At 34.7% G+C, this 21,184-nt stretch overlaps 1 protein-coding gene across 2 annotated transcripts in view; it reads left to right on the top strand.

The window, feature by feature from the left end:
* The window catches only part of LOC137654436 (PAX-interacting protein 1-like), a 128,159-nt gene that overhangs the window by 64,706 nt on the left and 42,269 nt on the right, over positions 1–21,184 (top strand). For both annotated transcript variants that reach the window (XM_068388056.1, XM_068388055.1), the window contains exon 2: positions 8,082–8,692. In XM_068388056.1, coding sequence (XP_068244157.1) covers positions 8,082–8,692 — 611 coding nt within the window. The remainder of the gene's footprint in view (positions 1–8,081; positions 8,693–21,184) is intronic.

The following is a 21,184-nucleotide window of genomic DNA, read 5'->3' on the forward strand; positions in this document are numbered from 1 at the left end:
GGTCAAACGTGAAGGGTAGAGGCAAGGGACAGTGACAAAGCCTTAGCAGGCCAATGCCCTAAAGACTGACCATATACATATGATTAGCGACAAGGCCCCTTTTCCATCCATACTAGGACCAGGGAGAACCAGGCAATGGCTGCTGATGACTCGCCAGGTAAACCTAGAGGTTCTCCCAAACGCCCTCATCCTTAGCTCGCAAGGATGGCGTGCTTGTAGAATCTACAAGTTTGTCCATTAATTCTAATTATATATGCAAATTCATTGTCAGATTTTTATAATCATTAGGATATCAGCTTATAGGAATTTCCCAATTTATACATTTTATTTCTATTCTAAAATGTTTATTTTCCCAGTATATATATAGATATATGTATATCTATATATATATATATATATATATATATATATATATATATATATATATATATATATATATATACACAGATATATATATATATATATATATATATATATATATATATATGTGTGTGTGTGTGTGTGTATATATACATATATACATATATATTTGTATATATATATATATATATATATATATATATATATATATATATATATATATATATATATACAGTATATATTAACTTTAACTAAATTCCATATTTCTAACATAAAAAAAGTACCCATAGGAAACGTAAGCTCAGCTTTTCAAAACACTTTCCTCAATCATTATTTGTCTTTCTTAATAGGCATTTGTTTTCTTTCACACTAATGGGAAATGTGCACTAATCCACGCCTTAGGACACCAAAATTATGAGACGACTTCCAGACATATTATTACTTACGAGACCTTCTCCCAACTCCGTCTTCGGTTCGTCGAATCCGGCTACGGCTTTGACCTCGTACTTTCCGTAAAATTTAACAAGATTAAAACTCTTTAATTGGCATATGAAAAACGTAATTTTCTTTCATAATTTGTGGAAAACTTTTATAAAATAGGGATAAAAATCAACGAATGTATTTTTCTTTCATAATTTGTGCAAAATTTTTATAAAATAGGGAAAAAAATCAACGAATGTATTTTTCTTTCATAATTTGTGCAAAATTTTTATAAAATAGGGAAAAAATCAACGAATGTATTTTTCTTTCATAATTTGTGCAAAATTTTTATAAAATAGGGAAAAAATCAACGAATGTATTTTTCTTTCATAATTTGTGCAAAATTTTTATAAAATAGGGAAAAATCAACGAATGTATTTTTCTTTCATAATTTGTGCAAAATTTTTATACAATAGGGAAAAAAATCAACGAATGTATTTCAGATTCCATCCAAGGTTTACAACCTTGGCGAAATCTACTTACTCATGGCTTTACCTCAAGGACACACACAACAAACTGCTCAGTGTATCAGGTTACCAAAACTTGAAGGCAATATACCATTATTCTAGAAACAAATACTGAACAAACGATAGCATGTGCATAATCCTGTAAAGCTTTCACATCAAGTTGAGACCACTGACCTCAATGGAAGGTATTTCCGTCTAAAAACGAATCTGTTTGCGGTAGCCTGTTGGTAACGTCCTTGTCTGGTGAACGCCAGACTGAGATTCGAATCCCGCTCAAACTCGTTATTTACTTTGATTGCTGTAACCTCACCATCCTTGTGAGCTAAGGATGGGGGAGGGTTTTGGGGAGACGATAGGTCTATCTGCAGAGTTATCAGCAGCCGTTACCTGGCAGTCCTTGGTCCTAACTTGGGTGGAGAGGGGGCTTGGGCGCTGATCATATGAATATATGGTCAGTCTCTAGGGCATTGTCCTGCGTGATTGTTCCTTGTCTCTGCCATTCATGAGAGGCCTTTATACTTTCAAACGAAGTTGGAAGGAGGTTATGTTTTCACCCCTGTTTGTGTGCATGTGTGTGTGTGCGTTTGTGAACATCTTCCTGGCCTCAATTTTAATCGTAGAGTAATGAAACTTGTAGAGATTAACTGTTATGTAAAAAGCTGGGAATGATTAAATTTTGGAATGTCAAATTCAAAGGTCAATGTCATGGTCAAACAAAATGTCCAATTCACGTAATCAGCCATTCGTTTGGACATCGTTCATATTTGAACGCATGAAAATCCAAGCTAATTATTACATGACAAGGTTAAAGTTCAAGGTCAAGGTCGAGCAAAAGGGCGAGAAATAAGCTGCCGTGGCGGAGGTCTGCGCTCTACTGAGTGCTCCTCTATAGTCAATTCTTTTTAATGAGGCGCATTTGCACTGACTCGCAGGGGTGCCCTTTTAGCTCGGAAAACTTTCCTGCTCGCTGATTGGTTGGACAAAATAATTCTAACCAATCAGCTACTAGGAAACTCTTCCGTGCTATAAGGACACCACTTCGAGTCAGTGCAAATGCACCTCGTTATAAAAAATTGACTATAGTTAGTCATTATTATTACTATTATTATTATTAATAGTAGTAGTAGTAGTAGTAGTAGTAGTAGTAGTAGTAGTAGTAGTAGTAGTAGTAATGTCCGATTAATAAGTTGAACAGAGAGATATTTAGATATTTTAACAAAAAAATATCCAATCCTCCCTTAAAGCTTTCCTATTGAAGAAATGTTAAAGATGACACCTTAAGGTTCTTGCAAGGGAGATTACCTCATCCGATATATTTGTGATACACAAATGTTCCTAATAATAACTATTCTCAGTATGATTCTGACCACTGTCATTATCATAAAAAAAAATAAAAATAACTAAATTTGTGCATTATTCATTTATGGATAATAGTTTTAATATGATTCATTAGTGGATATTAAAAAAAATGAAAAATACTACTACTGTACATACCATAAAAGTTCCAATGTTTTAGAGTCAAAGGTAAAAATTAGCACAAAGTCTACGGAATTTTGAGCCTTGGTTTCATGTTTGACCCAAAGCACCGACAATACAGAGAAACTGTTGACCTTCATGTAATCTATAAAGAAAGAAAAAAAAAAAAAAAAAAAAAAAAAAAAACACACACACACACACACACACACAGTTGGATAACCATTCATGAACATCTACATACTACTGTCATATTTGCATACTTATATTCACCAGAGTCAGATGGTTTGCATTTGCAAGTTAAGCAAACTGACACCCTGATGGATAATGAGACCCAAAGCCATTTCATATATAAACATATACAATTAGGAACAACAGAATGGGTCCCTAGACATTTCAAAAGAAGCAGGGGAATGAAGAGAAGATGATGGATTGACTTGCAAAGAAAATTTGCTGGTATAGACTGTGATAGAAAGACCATAAACAGAAGCGAATGGAAAAACATGTCTGATGCCTTTGTCCTGCAGTGGACTAGAAACGGCTGATGATAATGATGATGATATACAATGTGAATTTATGTATGAAATTTAAGTAATGTGGCCTGGAGTTCTGCCTTTATACCAAGTTTTACAAATATCCCTTCACCCGTGAAGAGTTAGATTGCAAAGTGAGGAAGCCAGACACCAATTGGCATAGTGATACAGCACAAACAACCAATCTAATATCATTTATGTCAAACCATGATGATCAACAAGTGGTTGCAATGACTGGTATGAGAGCAGCCTGGAAGATAGACAGCCATGTTGCCATTACATGTGATGATTTATCCTGTTTAAAAGTTTAAGGTTTAAAGGCCACACATGAATGGCAGAGACAAGGGACAGTGACCTTGCCCTATCAAAATGAAAAGATGCACTAGTAACTGACCATATAAACATATTATTATTATTATTATTATTATTATTATTATTATTATTACTTGCTAAGCTACAATCCTAATTGGAAAAGCAGGATTCTATAAGCCCAGGGGCTCCAACAGAGAAAATAGCCCAGTGTGGAAAGAAAAAAAGGAATATTTTAAGAAAAGTAACAAAATTAAAATAAATATCTCCTATATAAAATATAAAAACTTTAACAAAAAAGAGGAAGAGAAATAAGATAGAATAGTGTGCCCAAGTGTACCCTCAAGGAAGAGAACCCTACTCTACCCTACCCAAAGACAGAGAAAGACCATGGTACAGAGGCTATGGCACTACCAAAGACTAGAGAACAATTGTTTGATTTTGGAGTGACCATAGCTAAAGAGTCTCTTCTACCCTTACCAAGTGGAAAGTAGCCACTGAATCTATGACCTAGGACTTTCAAAATTTAATCACATCCAGGTTTCGACATAACAATTAATCCCTGAGAGTTTCAATACTCTGTAAGTAAAATTGTGGCTCGGAAGTTATTCGCAATCAGACAAACAGACAAACAAACATAACCTCATCTTCAACTTCGTTGGCGAAGGTAAAAAAACAGCAGTCGCTCTTTTTAGAGACTGATATTGGTTGCTAGAGATGACTTAAATTCTAATTATTCTAAAATACATTTTATATACAAAACTATTTTCTGAAAAATGTGTAAAAATTATGAAGACCATCCTGCAACACTTCAATTACACGTAAAAATTAAAGTAAATGTACAATAACTTACAGATCGTAGGATAATCAAAATGCTAATCTACATATTACCGCATAAATTACCCATAATAGAGGTTTATCTCAGATATTCCCCATAATAAAAGTAACTTATTGCCAATGACTTCTCATGGTGATACACTAGGCCCTATTGAGTATCAATTTTTGAACTGTGTAGATGTCCCATAACTTTACATGATATTACTGGCATTATTTACTAGATTTTTTTTTCAATCAGCCAGTTACATAAATAAGCAAAATCATTTCCTCTCTGGTCCTCGTGAATACAGTTCTCGTAGTATCCCATTCTTCCTGTAAGCTTAACACGAGGTTACAGCCCCAATCTCATAAGTAATTTTCAGCTTTTCGGTTTTTATTTCCGTTTTACGCAAAGTTATTCAATTTCGTTAAATTGTATTTTGTTTATATATATATATATATATATATATATATATATATATATATATATATATATATATACATATATATATATATATATATATATATATACATATATATATGTGTATATATATAACATATATCTAACTATCTATGTATCTATATATATATACATACATATATATATATATATATATATATATATATATGTGTGTATATATATACGTACAGTATATATGTTTACATATATATGTACTGTGTGTATGTACGTATATACATGTATATGAGCATTTCAATAATAAGTCTGACAAAAATCAATAAAAAAATAACGACAATGATTACAAAATTCTATTTCTTATCACCTGAAGCAATGCTAACAGATCCACAAAATACTGTTTACAAATGCCACGTTTGGAATAAAATCAACCCAGAATTTCGACTACATTCATTATTAATGTACTAATCGAGACATTGACATGAAATCTCTCTACTCCGGACCTGCATGTAATTACTCCAACGAACTATATTTGATATAAATATTTCAAGTTATCTCCAAATCCGTCATGTGCCCAATGTGCCTTTGATACGACTTTTCTTCGTCATTCCAGTGTCTTACAGCAATCGTGTCACACTTTCAAATCACCCCAGACACTGTCAACCCGCAAAAACTTCCTTCATTAGTAGATTCCTATGTTATATGTGACTACAGTGATATATCCCAGAAAATTTACCGAAGGTACCCAGAATTCTAACTCCTGGAGCGAGTATCCCTTAAATTTCTCCAAGGGATATTGCGTAAGGACGTATCTTGACACATCTCATAGCTACTTACACCCCGAATAGCCTTTCATTTCGAGAGGGAAAGTGGCAAGAAAAATAGGAGAGTCGTTAAAGAGGTAAACAACTCGACTCTCCTAACGTACTGTAAATAGTTCGGCCAACCGCCACCGCACGGCGCCACCAAACCATTCTCCGTAGCGATCGCACCTAATAAAATAGGACAAAATACTAAACAAAAATCAAAACATTGTTCTCTTGGGTTGTGCCATAGACTCTGTACCATGGTCTTCCGTTGCCTTGGGTTAGAGTTCTCTTGCTTGAGGGTACACTCGGGCACACTATTCTATCTTATTTCTCTTCCTCTTGTATTTTGAAGTGTGTATAGTTTATAAATGAAGGATTAATATTATGTTGTTATTACACTTAAACTTCTCTTGAAGTCTATTTCCTTATTTCCTTTCCTCACTGGGTTATTTTCCCTGTTGGAGCCCTTGGGCAATAGCATCCTGCTTTTCCAACTAGGGTTGTATCTTAGGAAGTAATAATAATTATAATAATAATAATAATAATAATAATAATAATAATAATAAAATTAATGCTAATAATAAAATTAATAATAATATAAAAAAAAAATAATAATAATAATAACAATAATAATGTTAATGGTAATAATAATAATAATAATAAAAATAATAATAATAATAATAATAATAATAATAATAATAATAATAATAATAATAATAATAATAAAGCCTCGAGTGTACAATATCTAACACACTTTAAAACCATCCCACCTCGAACGGAAGAAGGGAACATGTAGCACTCTAAACAGGACCAAATAAATTACAAGATAAGTTTTCATAACCATGATTTTGTGTGATTGATTCCACTTCGAATCACGGGTCCGAACATATACGGTCCGTTTCCGCTATTATTTATGATTGGCGAATCACTAAAATGTACTTGAAGCCATCATTCACCAATAGGGTGAGATAAAAATTCTCACAGTACAGATTCTTCTATCTTTTCTACACATGATACTCAACAAATCAGCATCATCATCATCATCATCATCTCCGACGCCTATCCTTCACCAATAGATATAAAATTGTCCGATATCATCATCATTATTATCATCATCATCATCATCATCTCCGACGCCTATCATTCACCAATAGAGATAAAATTGTCCCGATACAGATTCTTCTATCTTTTCTACACATGACACTCAACAAATCATCATCATCATCATCATCATCTCCGACGCCTATCATTCACCAATAGGGATAAAATTGTCCGATATCATCATCATTATTATCATCATCATCATCATCATCTCCGACGCCTATCATTCACCAATAGAGATAAAATTGTCCCGATACAGATTCGTCCATCTTTTCTAAACATGAAACTCAACAAATCATCATCATCATCATCATCATCTCCTCCGACGCCTATTGACAAAAAGGACCTCAGTTAGACTTCGCCAGTTGTCTCTATCTTTAGAGCTTTTAATTAAATACTTCTCCATTCATTATATCCTACTTCACGCTTCATAGTCCTTAGCCATGTGGGCCTCAACAAATAGAAAAACATAATGTGTATTACAATGAGAGAAAATGCAGTGAATAAAAAAATAAAAATACCCATCAAACTTAATGACCAAATAATAGAATTCCTGCAAACGTGTTAGATCATATGTCAACAAATAATCCTATATAACTGACAATCCGTTTACACCCTACGCTATTGCTACATATCTGTTGACTTGTGATACATTGTATCACATGTAGCTTGGAATATTGGTGAGCATAAGAACATTCAATTGTTCATTCTTTGGGTTAACCCAAAATGGCGATGGATTTGCTAAGAAACATTTTTCTGAATCAAATACAGATATGTGAAAAGAGAAACGACGAACGAAGAAGATTCCTTATATAAATTGAGAAAATTAAATAACATGTTATATGTATTAATACATATATATATATATATATATATATATATATATATATATAAAATATATATATATATACCTATATATGCTGTACATAATCGTATATAAATAAATATACATGCATATATATATATGTGTTTGTATATATATATATATATATATATATATATATATATATATATATATATATATATATATATATATATGTGTGTGTGTGTGTGTGTGTGTGTGTGTATGTATATATATGTGTATTTATATACGATTATGTCTTTGTAATACATATATGTGCATATATATATACATATATGTACATATAATATATATATATATATATATATATATATATATATATATATATATATATATATATATATATATATATATAAACTATGCGTGTGTGTGTACTTTATTCTTAATAGTAACATAAACCAACTCAGTCACTAACACCGAAGCAGAATCTTAATAATGCATACCTTCTTTTTCCAGAAAGCGTCGAGGGTGACACATTGATCGCAAAGGCCGGAGGAAACGGCAAATCTCGCAGAGGAAAGCTCACCTGTCAAAAAAGTAATTCCCCTTCTGCAGGAAAGGGAGACAGACCTGACGGAGGAGGAGTAAAGTCCCCAGTTGGAAAAAGTGGAGGAGGAGGGGCTGCAGTAGGAGGAAGTGGAGGGAGTGAAGTTGCAGGAACCACATCCAAAATCAAACGTCCTCAATACTGCACGATCTGCAAAAACCATAACCAGCAGGTTCTGAAGAAGAGGCACAAATGTCCTTACAGCGATTGCCAGTGTCCCTTGTGCCAACTTTCCAGACGCGTCCAGTGCATCATGTGCCATCAGCAGAGGCTCTGGAGGTTCAGGAAAAGCATGGAGAAGAACGGAGGCTCTTCCCAGGGGGGAAGCGAAGTCTCCACCACTCCAAACTCGTCCAATGGCTCTCCTTCTTCATCCTCTTCGAATTCCTCGACAGGCTCAACTTTTGCCAGTGAGAGAGATTGCCAATTACAAGAATCGGCCGTGGATGATCCTCTCGGCGGAGCAGAGCTCACAAACGGGAAGGAAGGGTTGAAATGTGAACGGCCAGGTAAACAACAGGTAAGCTGGAACTATTTTTTCTAATTTACTCAAAAATATATATTCATATATTCTATGTATATCAAATACTGTTTCCAAAAATATATATTTATATATTCTATGAATATCAAAAACTGTTTCTAAAAATATATATTCATACATTTTATGAATATCAAAAACTGTTCCCAAAAATATACATTCATATATTCAATGAATATCAAAATCTGTTTCCATTAGAAGACCATAGAACTTATGTTAGATTTCTCTTGCTTGAGGGTTCACTCTGGCACACTATTCTATCTAATTTCTCTTCCTCTTGTTTTGTTAAAGTTTTTATAGTTTATTTAGGAAATATATATTTTAATGTTGTTACTGCTCTTAAAATATTTTATTCCTCCTTATTTTTAATTTCCTCACTGGGCTATTTTCCCTGTTGGGTCCCCTGGGGTATAGCATCCTGCTTTTCCAGTTAGGGTTGTAGCTTAGAGAGTAATAATAATAATAATAATAATAATAATAATAGACGAATCATCTTGGGACTTGGAGAAACTTAAAAATCTGGTCCAGATATTTACTAATATGTCAAAACGTTTTGAAGTCTCCTATTTATAACATTATTTAAAATTCTTTAATTGCTAATCTCTCAAAAAGGTCTGAATTTCCTAGATTTAAAGAATTTCATTATTTAAAATTCTTTAATTGCTAATCTCTCATAAAGGTCTGAATTTCTTAGAATTAAAGAATTTCAAAATAAGAATGATCTGAGAATTGGAACACACTTCCCTAAACTAAAGGGGCACTCAGTAGAGCGCAGACCTCTGCCGCAGCAGCTTATATCTCGACCTTGACCTTTAACCTTAACATGTATTAACTGACGTGGATTTTCATGCACTCAAATATGAACCAAGTTTGAAGTCTCGGTGACAACCATGTGTAAACCTATGGCTGATTACATGAATTGGACATTTTGCTTGACCGTGACCATAACCTTGACCTTCCAAAATGTAATAATTTCCAACTTTTTACATGACAGTTAATCCCTGCAAGTTTCATTAATCAACGATTAAAATTACGGCCACGAAACTGTTCAGTAACAAACACAAAAACAAACACAAACAGGGGGTAAAACATAAAACAATAATTTCCAGATTTTTATATAACAGTTAATCCTGCAAGTTTCATTAATCAACGATTAAAATTACCTCCAGGAAGCTGTTTACAAAGAAACAGACACACACACACACAAACAAACACACAAACAGTGGGTAAAACATAACCTCGTTCCAACTTCGTTGGCGGAGGTAATTAATCTGAAAGAGAAACCCACGAGTGAGGAGTGTTGAATACGACTTTCCAGAAGCAGCAAGAGTCTCTTTATTTGTTGTTATGGTGACCATTAACCTTATTGCATCACACAACATCTGATGTTCTCATCCACATCATCCTAAAGGCTATTTTGGTTTCAGTAAGACTGATTGGCTGAATTGGAATGATCTTCCTAATCGGGTGGTTGAATCAGTAGAACTTCAAAAGTTCAAAGTTGGAGCAAATGCTTTTTTGTTGACCAGTCGGACATGAGTCTTTTTATAGTTTATATATGACATATTTGTTTTTGACGTTGTTAATAGTTTATATATGACATATCTCTTTTGACATTACTTTCTTTAGAATGATTTATTGTTAATTTGTTCTCTTCATTTATTTATTTCCTTATTTCCTTTCCTCACTGGGCTATTTTTCCCTGTTGGAGCCCCTGGGCTTATAGCATCTTGCTTTTCCAATTAGGGTTGTAGCTTGGATAGTAATAATAATAATAATAATAATAATAATAATAATAATAATAATAATGAGCTTCCTAATCGGGTAGTTGAATCGGTAAAACTTCAAAAGTTTAAACTTGCAGCAAATACCTTTAGTTGAACAGGCTGACATGAGTCTTTTATATAGTTTAACTATATGTAATATCTGTTCTAATGTTACTGTTTTTAAAATATTTTATTTTATTTGTTCATTATTTCTCATATCGTTTATTTATTTCCTTATTTACTTTACTAACTGGGCTATTTTTTCTTGTTGGGGCCCTAGGGCTTATAGCATCTAGCTTTTCCAATTAGGGTTGTAGCTTAGCTAGTAATAATAATAATAATAATAATAATAATAATAATAATAATAATAACAACATCAACAACAATATTAATAATAATAATAATAATAATAATAATAATAATAATAGACAAGGGTCAATTGTATCATCAGCAATAGGATTTTGGTTGAAATGGTTTGGATAACAGCAAAAGATACTGCAAAAGAATAACAACTTAAAAAATAAATCAATGAAAGGATTTGACATAACAGTTACTTGTGTCATCAGCAGTGAGGGTCGGCCTCTTCTGTGCTTCTCAGACTATTGAGATGCGGATTTCATATTAATGCAAGACAATGTAACAAGGTGCCAAGGACCTTATTCTAAGATTTAGGTTAGGGAGGACTGGGCTGTTGGTGAAAGAGAGATATATGTTTTACACAATACATCAAGAAGGGTATTGCTCCTTGAAAAATGAATAATAATAATAATAATAATAGTAGTAGTAGTAGTAGTAGTAGTAGTAGTAGTAGTAGTAGTAGTAGTAGTAGTAGTAGTAGTAGTAGTAGTTACAACGATACTGACTACATAATATCTAAGTTTGATTCTAAACATGAGGTAGAATCATTTAAATATCTAGGAGCTAGGATCTCTAATACAGGGGCTTTAGAATTAGATTTTAATGAAATATTGAAAAAAAATTAGTAGTAGTAGTAGTAGTAGTAGTAGTAGTAGTAGTAGTAGTAGTAGCAGTAGTCATAACGATCATGACTCCATATTAGCTAAGTTTGATTCTAAACATGAGGTAGAATCTTCTAAATATCTATAGTCCATTTCTTTTAGCGAGGCATATTTGCACCGACTCGCAGCCGTGCCCTTTTAGCTCGGAAAAGTATCCTGATTGCTGATTGGTTGGACAGGATAATTCTAACCAATCAGCGATCAGGAAACTTTTCCGAGCTAAAAGGGCACCGCTGCGAGTCGGTGCAAATCTGCCTCATTAAAAGAAATTGACTATAGGAACTATGATCTTTAATACAGGGTCTTTAGAATTAGATTTTAATGAAATATTGAAAAAAAAAAACAATTCAGACAATAGATAAGTTAAGTAAAATTTGAAAATCAAATTGCCTGAAATTACATATAATAATCAAGCTATACATCAGTTTAGTGAGATCGGTGTTACTGTATGGACATGATTCATGGTATGCCAATAAAACAATCTAAAACCAATTCAGTACATTCGAGAACAAAACCCACAGAAGAATATTGGGAGTTAAATGGGGGGGACTTAATTAGAAATTAAACTATAAGAAAGATTACCCGAGTGCCACATGTGGATGAGAGCATGATGAGGTGTAGATGGAGATGGTTTGTGCATGCTTTTCGCACTCCCCAAGAGAGATTGGGTCACCAAATATTTAACTGGGTACGAGAAGAGTTGGAAGACCCAGGCCCACGTGGCTAAGAACTATGAAGCGTGAAGTAGGCGTATATGATGATGAGGATGATGATGATGAGGATGAGGATGATGATGATGATGATTCTAAACATAATTTCCAAAGAAAGACAAAGGACGTAATTTAGATTAACCTAGGCTAATTATCTAACGCATTCAATAATCGATGGGCACTGAAATGGAATTTTGCAAGGACGCGTTATTATAGTGTTGCAGTGGCGATTAATTTCCTATAGAAGATCACAAAGAACATCTATAAAACATATCATCAAAAGCAAAGCGAAAATTTACAAAAGATCTCTTTTTACATTACTCTAAAACAGGTATTTTCAAGCATCGATTATAGTGTGTAATGTCAGTCATCAATGAAAAAGAAACTATATTCTTTCCATGATTGAGACCCAGCATGTAAAGGAGAAAGAGAGAGAGAGAGAGAGAGAGAGAGAGAGAGAGAGAGAGAGAGAGAGAGAGAGAAGAGTGTTCACTGCTTTACCAAAAGCATTAACTTGAAAAGAGATCCGAAACAGATGAAGCATCTTCCAGACTTCTCTACATAGCGACAGATACAGTTGGCTTCATCAATTCCGATACGATTCACGGGATGCTAAAGAGACGTCTGACAGTTCTACATTATAGCAAGCAACGGTTTGTTTAGCAAAAGACAAACGGTTGGTAACGCTGCCTGTAAAACAAGGCCGCTAAGCTTGTAAACACGTGATCAAAAGCATTTTTAGTAATTTTACGAAGTTATGTCAAGCAACTTAAATTATTTTTCTATAGAGTACTTATACTTTTGATCTCGTGTTTAAGCGTTTAAAGGTTGGTTTAATAGGCCGATCTTGAATGGCAGAAGCAAGGGACAGTGACGCTACCCTAGCAAGCAGGACAATGCCCTAGAGACTGACCATATATACATATGATCAGCACTAAAGCTAGGACGATGGAAAACAAGGCAATGGGTGCTGATGACTCAGAAGATAGACATATAATCTCCCCAAAACACCGCATCTTAAGCTCACAAAAATTATGAGGTTGCAGCGACCAAAGGAACTAACGACTTTGAGCGGGGCAATAACCCCAGTATGGCGATCACCAGGCAAGGAAGTTACCAACAGGTCACCACAGTTTCGCTTTTGCTAAACACAGCGTTATCACAAGGACTGTGAGGATGCAGTGACCAAAGGAACTAACTACTTTCAACGGGACTCGAACCCCAGTCTGGTGATCACCAGGCAAGGAAGTTACCAACAGGTCACCGCCGTTTCTCTTTGGCTAAACACAGATTTATCACAAGGACTGAGAGGATGCAGTGACCAAAGGAACTAACGACTTTCAACGGGACTTGAACCCCAGTCTGGTGATCACCAGGCATGGACTTTACCAACAGGCCACGAGAGTTTCTCTTTTGCTAAACGCAGCATATCAGCTACAACGTACGGCTGTCAGAAATCTCAAAAAGCGTACCAGAATTAATGAAGCCAGCTGTACTATCTTCAACAAGCAGCAATTCGAAGCAAAAATTGCAAAAAGAATGCACAACCAAAATGACGAATTAATTGAGCGTGACAGTTCGGTAATTCAGTCTCATTAACCTGAATCTCGAATTCTTTTCTTGATGACCAGGTGCATAGGATTCCATGCTTGATTGTAATAATAAGAGAGCCTAACTATTCGCACAGTTATGTATGTATGAAAGAACAGTTTTCGTACAGTCTGATTCTAACAATTTAATCCGCTGAATACTTATGTCTGAAGAATAGAGGTCTTGCTTTCTAGTTGACTGATTACTTAGCATTGTCATCATAATTATTATTACTAGCTGGGCTACAACCTTAGTTGGAAAAGCGGTATGATTTAAGGCCAAGGGCTCAAACAGGGAAAAATAGCCCAGTGAAGAAAGGAAAAAAGGAAATAAATTAACTAAATGAGAGGTGAGGAATAATTTATATAAAAATATCTTAAGATCAGTAACAACGTTAAAATGAATATATCATTTATAAACAATGAAGAGGGACTTAGTCAACCTGTTCAACATCAAAAACATTCGCTACAAGTTTGAACTTCTGAAGATCAACCGATTCAACTGCCTAGTTAGGAAGATCCTTCCACAATCTGGTCCCAGCTGGAATATAACTTCTAGAATACTGTTTATTATTATTATTATTATTATTATTATTATTATTATTATTATTATTATTATTATTACTATCCAAGCTACAACCCTAGTTGGAAAAGCAAGATGCTATAAGCCCAGGGGCTCCAACAGGGAAAAATAGCCCAGTGAGGAAAGGAAATAAGGAAATAAATAAATGAAGAGAACAAATTAACAATAAATCATTCTAAAAAAAAAAGTAACAACGTCAAAACAGACATGTCATATATAAACTATACACAACATCAAAAACAAATATTTCATAAACAAACTATAAAAAGACTCATGTCCGCCTAGTCAACAAAAATATCATTTGCTCCAACTTTGAACTTTTGAAGTTCTACTGTTTAGTAATAAAAGATGTGATTGTGGAACATGAAGACACCTGATGCTAGCTAGTTTCATCTTCAAGGTCACGGACAAGGTCTACAGACACTACAAAGTTTATAAAGGGTCATTAACAGAGAAAATCACCATCTGTTAAAAACTAAATGTAGAACTCGTAGTGGAAACCGTAATAAAATTCATACAAACCGTATTAAGCTATAAATACACCAACTTGGTTGAGGGTACACTCGGGTACACTATTCTATCTCATTTCTCTTGAGGGTACACTCGTGTACACTATTCTATCTCATTTCTCTTGAGGGTACACTCGGGTACACTATTCTATCTCATTTCTCTTGGGGGTACATTCGGGTACACTATTCTATCTCATTTCTCTTGAAGGTACACTCGGGTACACTATTCTATTTCATTTCTCTTGAGGGTACATTCGGGTACACTCGGGTACACTATTCTATCTCATTTCTCTTGAAGGTACACTCGGGTACACTATTCTATTTCATTTCTCTTGAGGGTACATTCGGGTACACTCGGGTACACTATTCTATCTCATTTCTCTTGAGGGTACACTCGGGTACACTATTCTATCTCATTTCTCTTGAGGGTACACTCGGGTACACTATTCTCTCTCATTTCTCTTGAGGGTATACACTAGGGTACACTATTCTATCTCATTTCTCTTGAGGGTACACTCGGGTACACTATTCTATCTCATTTCTCTTGAGGGTATACACTAGGGTACACTATTCTATCTCATTTCTCTTGAGGGTATACACTCGGGTACACTATTCTATCTCATTTCTCTTGAGGGTACACTCGGGTACACTATTCTATCTCATTTCTCTTGAGGGTACACTCGGGTACACTATTCTCTCTCATTTCTCTTGAGGGTATACACTAGGGTACACTATTCTATCTCATTTCTCTTGAGGGTATACACTAGGGTACACTATTCTATCTCATTTCTCTTGAGGGTACACTCGGGTACACTATTCTATCTCATTTCTCTTGAGGGTACACTCGGGTACACTATTCTCTCTCATTTCTCTTGAGGGTATACACTAGGGTACACTATTCTATCTCATTTCTCTTGAGGGTACACTCGGGTACACTATTCTATCTCATTTCTCTTGAGGGTATACACTAGGGTACACTATTCTATCTCATTTCTCTTGAGGGTATACACTCGAGTACACTATTCTATCTCATTTCTCTTGAGGGTACACTCGGGTACACTATTCTATCTCATTTCTCTTGAGGGTACACTCGGGTACACTATTCTCTCTCATTTCTCTTGAGGGTATACACTAGGGTACACTATTCTATCTCATTTCTCTTGAGGGTATACACTCGGGTACACTATTCTATCTCATTTCTCTTGAGGGTATACACTAGGGTACACTATTCTATCTCATTTCTCTTGAGGGTATACACTCGGGTACACTATTCTATCTCATTTCTCTTGAGGGTATACACTCGGGTACACTATTCTATCTCATTTCTCTTGAGGGTATACACTAGGGTACACTATTCTATCTCATTTCTCTTGAGGGTATACACTAGGGTACACTATTCTATCTCATTTCTCTTGAGGGTATACACTCGGGTACACTATTCTATCTCATTTCTCTTGAGGGTATACACTAGGGTACACTATTCTATCTCATTTCTCTTGAGGGTATACACTCGGGTACACTATTCTATCTCATTTCTCTTGAGGGTACACTCGGGTACACTATTCCATCTCATTTCTCTTGAGGGTACACTCGGGTACACTATTCTATCTCATTTCTCTTGAGGGTACACTCGGGTACACTATTCTATCTCATTTCTATTGAGGGTACACTCGGGTACACTATTCTATCTCATTTCTCTTCCTCTTATTTTTTGAAGTTTTTTATAGTTTATACAGTATATGGAAGATCTAATTCAATATTGTTAATATTCTTAAAGTATTTTATATTGATTGTTTACTACTTCTCTTCTAGTTTATTTCCTTGTTTCCTTTCCTCACTGGGCTATATTTCCCTGTTGGAGCCGAGGGGCTTATAGCATCTTGTTTTTTCAACTAGGGTTGTAGCTTAGCTTATAATAATAATAATAATAATAATAATAATAATAATAATAATAATAATAATAATAATAATAATAATAATGTATAAGATTAGGTTAAATTCTAATGCCGAAGATAATTCTTGTATTCATTACATCGTTAAGCTTACCTGTGGAATTTATGGAGAGTCGTACCTGAGTAAATATCTCATCTAAATACACTTATTCATAGTTCTAAAATTATGAAAGATGTAAATAGATATAGGTATTGAGGCCGGGATGGTATAGCGAGGAGGGAGAGAAGGAGGAAGGAGGAGGAGGGAGAGGAAGAGAGGGAAGGAGGAGGGAGAGGAAGAAGGAGGAGGAGGGGAGGAGGAGAGGGAAGGAGGAGGGAGGAGGAGAGGGAAGGAGGAGGGAGGAGGAGAGGGAAGGAGGAGAGGATGAAGGGGAATGGGAGAGGAGGGAGTGAAAGAGGAGGGAGAAAAAGAAGGAGAGGGAAGAAGATGGGGAAGTGAGAGGGAGAGAAAGATCGGGAAGTATGAGGGAGAGGAAGATGGGAAAGGGGGAGGGAGAGGAGGCAGACGAAGAGGAGAATGAGGTGGTAAGAAAGAGATAGAAATCAACGACGATAACTCCTTCAGTCCCCGTTAAAACACGCGTGCCTTATTGCATGCAAACAAGACTGCAGATAGACATCTTTCTTTACTTGAGATTCAGTCCAATCCCTCCTTGACTCTTCTCCGCTTAAATACAAATAAACCCATTAAAAGCAAGTGCATAGGACGACTCCTAAAATCCAGTTCGGCATTGATAGTTCTTCCATATGTAAGATGTATTCAACTGACAGCTGCAGACTATCATGTAGTCGAGCTAATGAATGGCAGAAGCATGGGACAATCACAATGACCTGGCTAGCAGGAAGAGACATATAGATTGATCATATAACTAAAGACTATCTTACAGTAAAATGATCTTTTAAATATTATTAAAAGTTTATCCGAGAAATTCTGTCGTATAATTTACTGACCATAAGTAAGATGAATTCAACAGACAGCTGGACATTATCTTACAGTCGAATGATCTTCTAATAATTATCAAAAGCTCATAAGAGATGCTCTGTCGTATACCTGTCAATCTATTTCCTGTCGAGTTAAAATAGTAAACCCTAATATCTATTCCGTGTAATGACACCAGAACAGATAAATAAATAAATGAAAAATGCAACTCCATATCTAGAAATCTAGAATCCGGATGCAGATCATCTTCAACGTTTAATGGAGTCGTCCATGACCTAAGATCAAACGGACAAATAATTAATTAAATAAACCGAATCATAAATATAACCTCCATGGCGGAGGTAATAATCCTAGTAAATGTCAGGGTCTTACTTCCGTCTTCAATTGTATATATTTCCTCTTATAATAAATAGACATTTGGAATTCATCAAATTCAGTTTCTAATTCTTAATCCAATTCGCCTGTTCCTCAATATATACTTAGAATACGTCAAAGTTATGTAAATCCCTAACAGAGCATTAATCACAAAGACGTACATAACCACCGATTTAATTAAATATGGAGGCCAAAAGGTTGAATGGGCACTCATGAATGGCCGGAGCAAGGGACAGTGACAGTGTCCTAGCTAGCAGGGCAATGCCTTAGAGACTGACCATATAATACCGTATATATAATTAGTGCCCAAAGACCCTCTCCACTTGAGTTAGGACAAAGGAGAGCCAGGCTATTGGCTGCTGATGGCAGCAGGTAGAACTATAGGCTCCTCTAAATAACCCAGCCTTAGCTCACAAAGATGGTGAGGTTTGCACACACAAATATGAAACGAATGAGTTTGAGAGGGACTCGAACCCCAGTCCGGCAGATCACCAGACAGGGACGTTTCCAATAGGCCACCACAACCCTAAATATGTGAAGATTAATCAACCCACTACCCATAATATACTTGATAATATATATTTTTTCAAAAAAAAAAAATTACATTAACTTCACATTCTTTGCTATATTACATATTTAGGAGCGAATATACTTTGAAAATAAACATAAATGAAAAATTTTGATTTTGATTGTATTATTCCAGATTAACACACAACTGACATTCAAATGATTGCCTAATATTTTGTTAATTAAAAACTGGGAATGTCATCAATGGATTGCCTCATGATAGTATGGCCTTTTGCCAACGGATTACCTGACTAATGAACTTGAATTATCTGGACTATTTCACAAGCTATCAAAAGGAGAGGAGGACGTGTGTCTTAATTAATGAAAAATGTCGGATGTATAAAGCTAATAAGCTTGATTGTTATTAGGTCCTTTGAATGGCATGATAATAATAGATTGGATAACTCTCTCGTTAAGGCTCTTTTTCCTTTGCCAACACATATACCAAATAGTCTGGCCTATTCTCCACATTTTCCTCTGTTCTCATACACCTGACAGCAGTAAAATAACCGAATAATTATTCTTTACTCAAGAGGTTAACTACTGGACTACAATTGTTCAGTAGCTACTTTCCACTTGGTAAGAGTAGAAGAGACTCTTAAGATATGGTAAGCAACTCTTCTAGGACACACCAAAATCAAACCATTGTTCTCTAGTCCTGAGTAGTGCCCTGACTTCTGTACCATAGTCCTCTACCGTCTTGGGTTAGAGTTCTCTTGATTGAGGGTACACTATTATATATTTTCCCTTATTTTCTTTCCTCTCTGGGGTATTTTCTCTGTTGGAGTCCTTGGATTTGTAGGATCCTGCTTTTCCAAATAGAATTGTAGCTTAGCTAATAAAAATAATAATAATAATAAAAATAATAATAATAATAATAATAATTTGATAAGCGGCTTAAAAAAATTAAATTGCATATAAGAACTGGAATTCTGTGAATCTCCTTTTGTGACTTAAATATTTAAAGAGAGAAAATTGTCTGCTGTGGCCTACCTAGCAAATGTTCTACATATAAACAAGAAAAATAAATGTTATAAACTTTGTACATATCAAAGCCACTAACAAGCATCACGTCTCCAAATCCTTTACTGGAAATAAAGAATTTATTACCAAGCAAAGTAAAAGGAATATTCGCTTTGGAGAGGTCACCCACGATTCAGTAAAATAACGAATGTGGAATATCATCATCATCATCATCATCATCATCATCTCCTACGCCTATTGACATAAAGGGCCTCTGTTCGATTTCGCCAGTCGTCTCTATCTTCAGCTTTTAATTTAATACTTCTCCATTCATCATCTCCTACTTCAAGATTCATTGTCCTCAGCCATGTAGGCCTGGGTCCTCCAACTACTCTAGTGCCTTGTGGAGCCCAGCTTTTAAGTCTATACTTCTCCATTCATCATCTCCTACTTCACGCTTCATAGTCCTCAGCCATGTAGGCCTGGGTCTTCCAACTCTTCTAGTGCCTTGTGGAGCCCGGCTTTCAATTAAATACTGCTCCATGCATCATCTCGCACTTCACGCTTCATAGTCCTTAACCATGTAAGCTTGGATCTTCCAACTCTTCTGGTGCCTTGTGGAGCTCAGTTGGAATTTTGGTGAACTAATCCCTCTTGGGGAGTGCGAAGAGCATGCCCTAACAATGCCATGTGGAATATACAGTATATTTTTGGGAATGGATGACAGTAGAAATAATAACTACTCTTTGAATTAGTGGATGGGAAATTTGGTATTCATAACGATGACTTTCAATGCAACAACACGGGTTGAATGGTTTTATATATATACAGTATACGTACACACCAAATTTTAAACAGACATGCACACATACTCAATATATATATATGTATATATATATATATATATATATATATACATAAATATATATGTACATATATATATATATATATATATATATATATATACTATATATATATATATATATATATATATATACACACACATATATATACATATATATACATATATATATGTATATATATATATATATATGCGTGTATATATATATATATATATATATATATATATATATATATATATAGAAATGTGTTTGTGCGTATGTATGTTTTCTCGTTAAAACAATTGAAATTCATACTTTCAATGTAGAGCCCCCAGTAGTTTTTTTCTATCGAATTTACTCTGCTTCAAAAACTGTAGGGGCAACATTTATATCCCACCCCCAAACTAATATTAATCAATTACGATTCACTGCTATCTCATATTTGACTGCAAATTTATAAATGCAGAATAATTTTTTTTCCAATAGTTAAAAATAATCAGTAAAATAATGTTTGTTGGGAGGATTAGATTTATCATAAATTAAGTCAATTGATTATCAACAATTTTCAGAGAGAGAGAGAGAGAGAGAGAGAGAGAGAGAGAGAGAGAGAGAGAGAGAGAGAGAGAGAGAGAGGGAATCATGATTAGTAAAATTAAAAT

The sequence above is a fragment of the Palaemon carinicauda genome, chromosome 15 (genome assembly GCF_036898095.1).
Source record: "Palaemon carinicauda isolate YSFRI2023 chromosome 15, ASM3689809v2, whole genome shotgun sequence".
Lineage (NCBI taxonomy): Eukaryota > Metazoa > Arthropoda > Malacostraca > Decapoda > Palaemonidae > Palaemon > Palaemon carinicauda.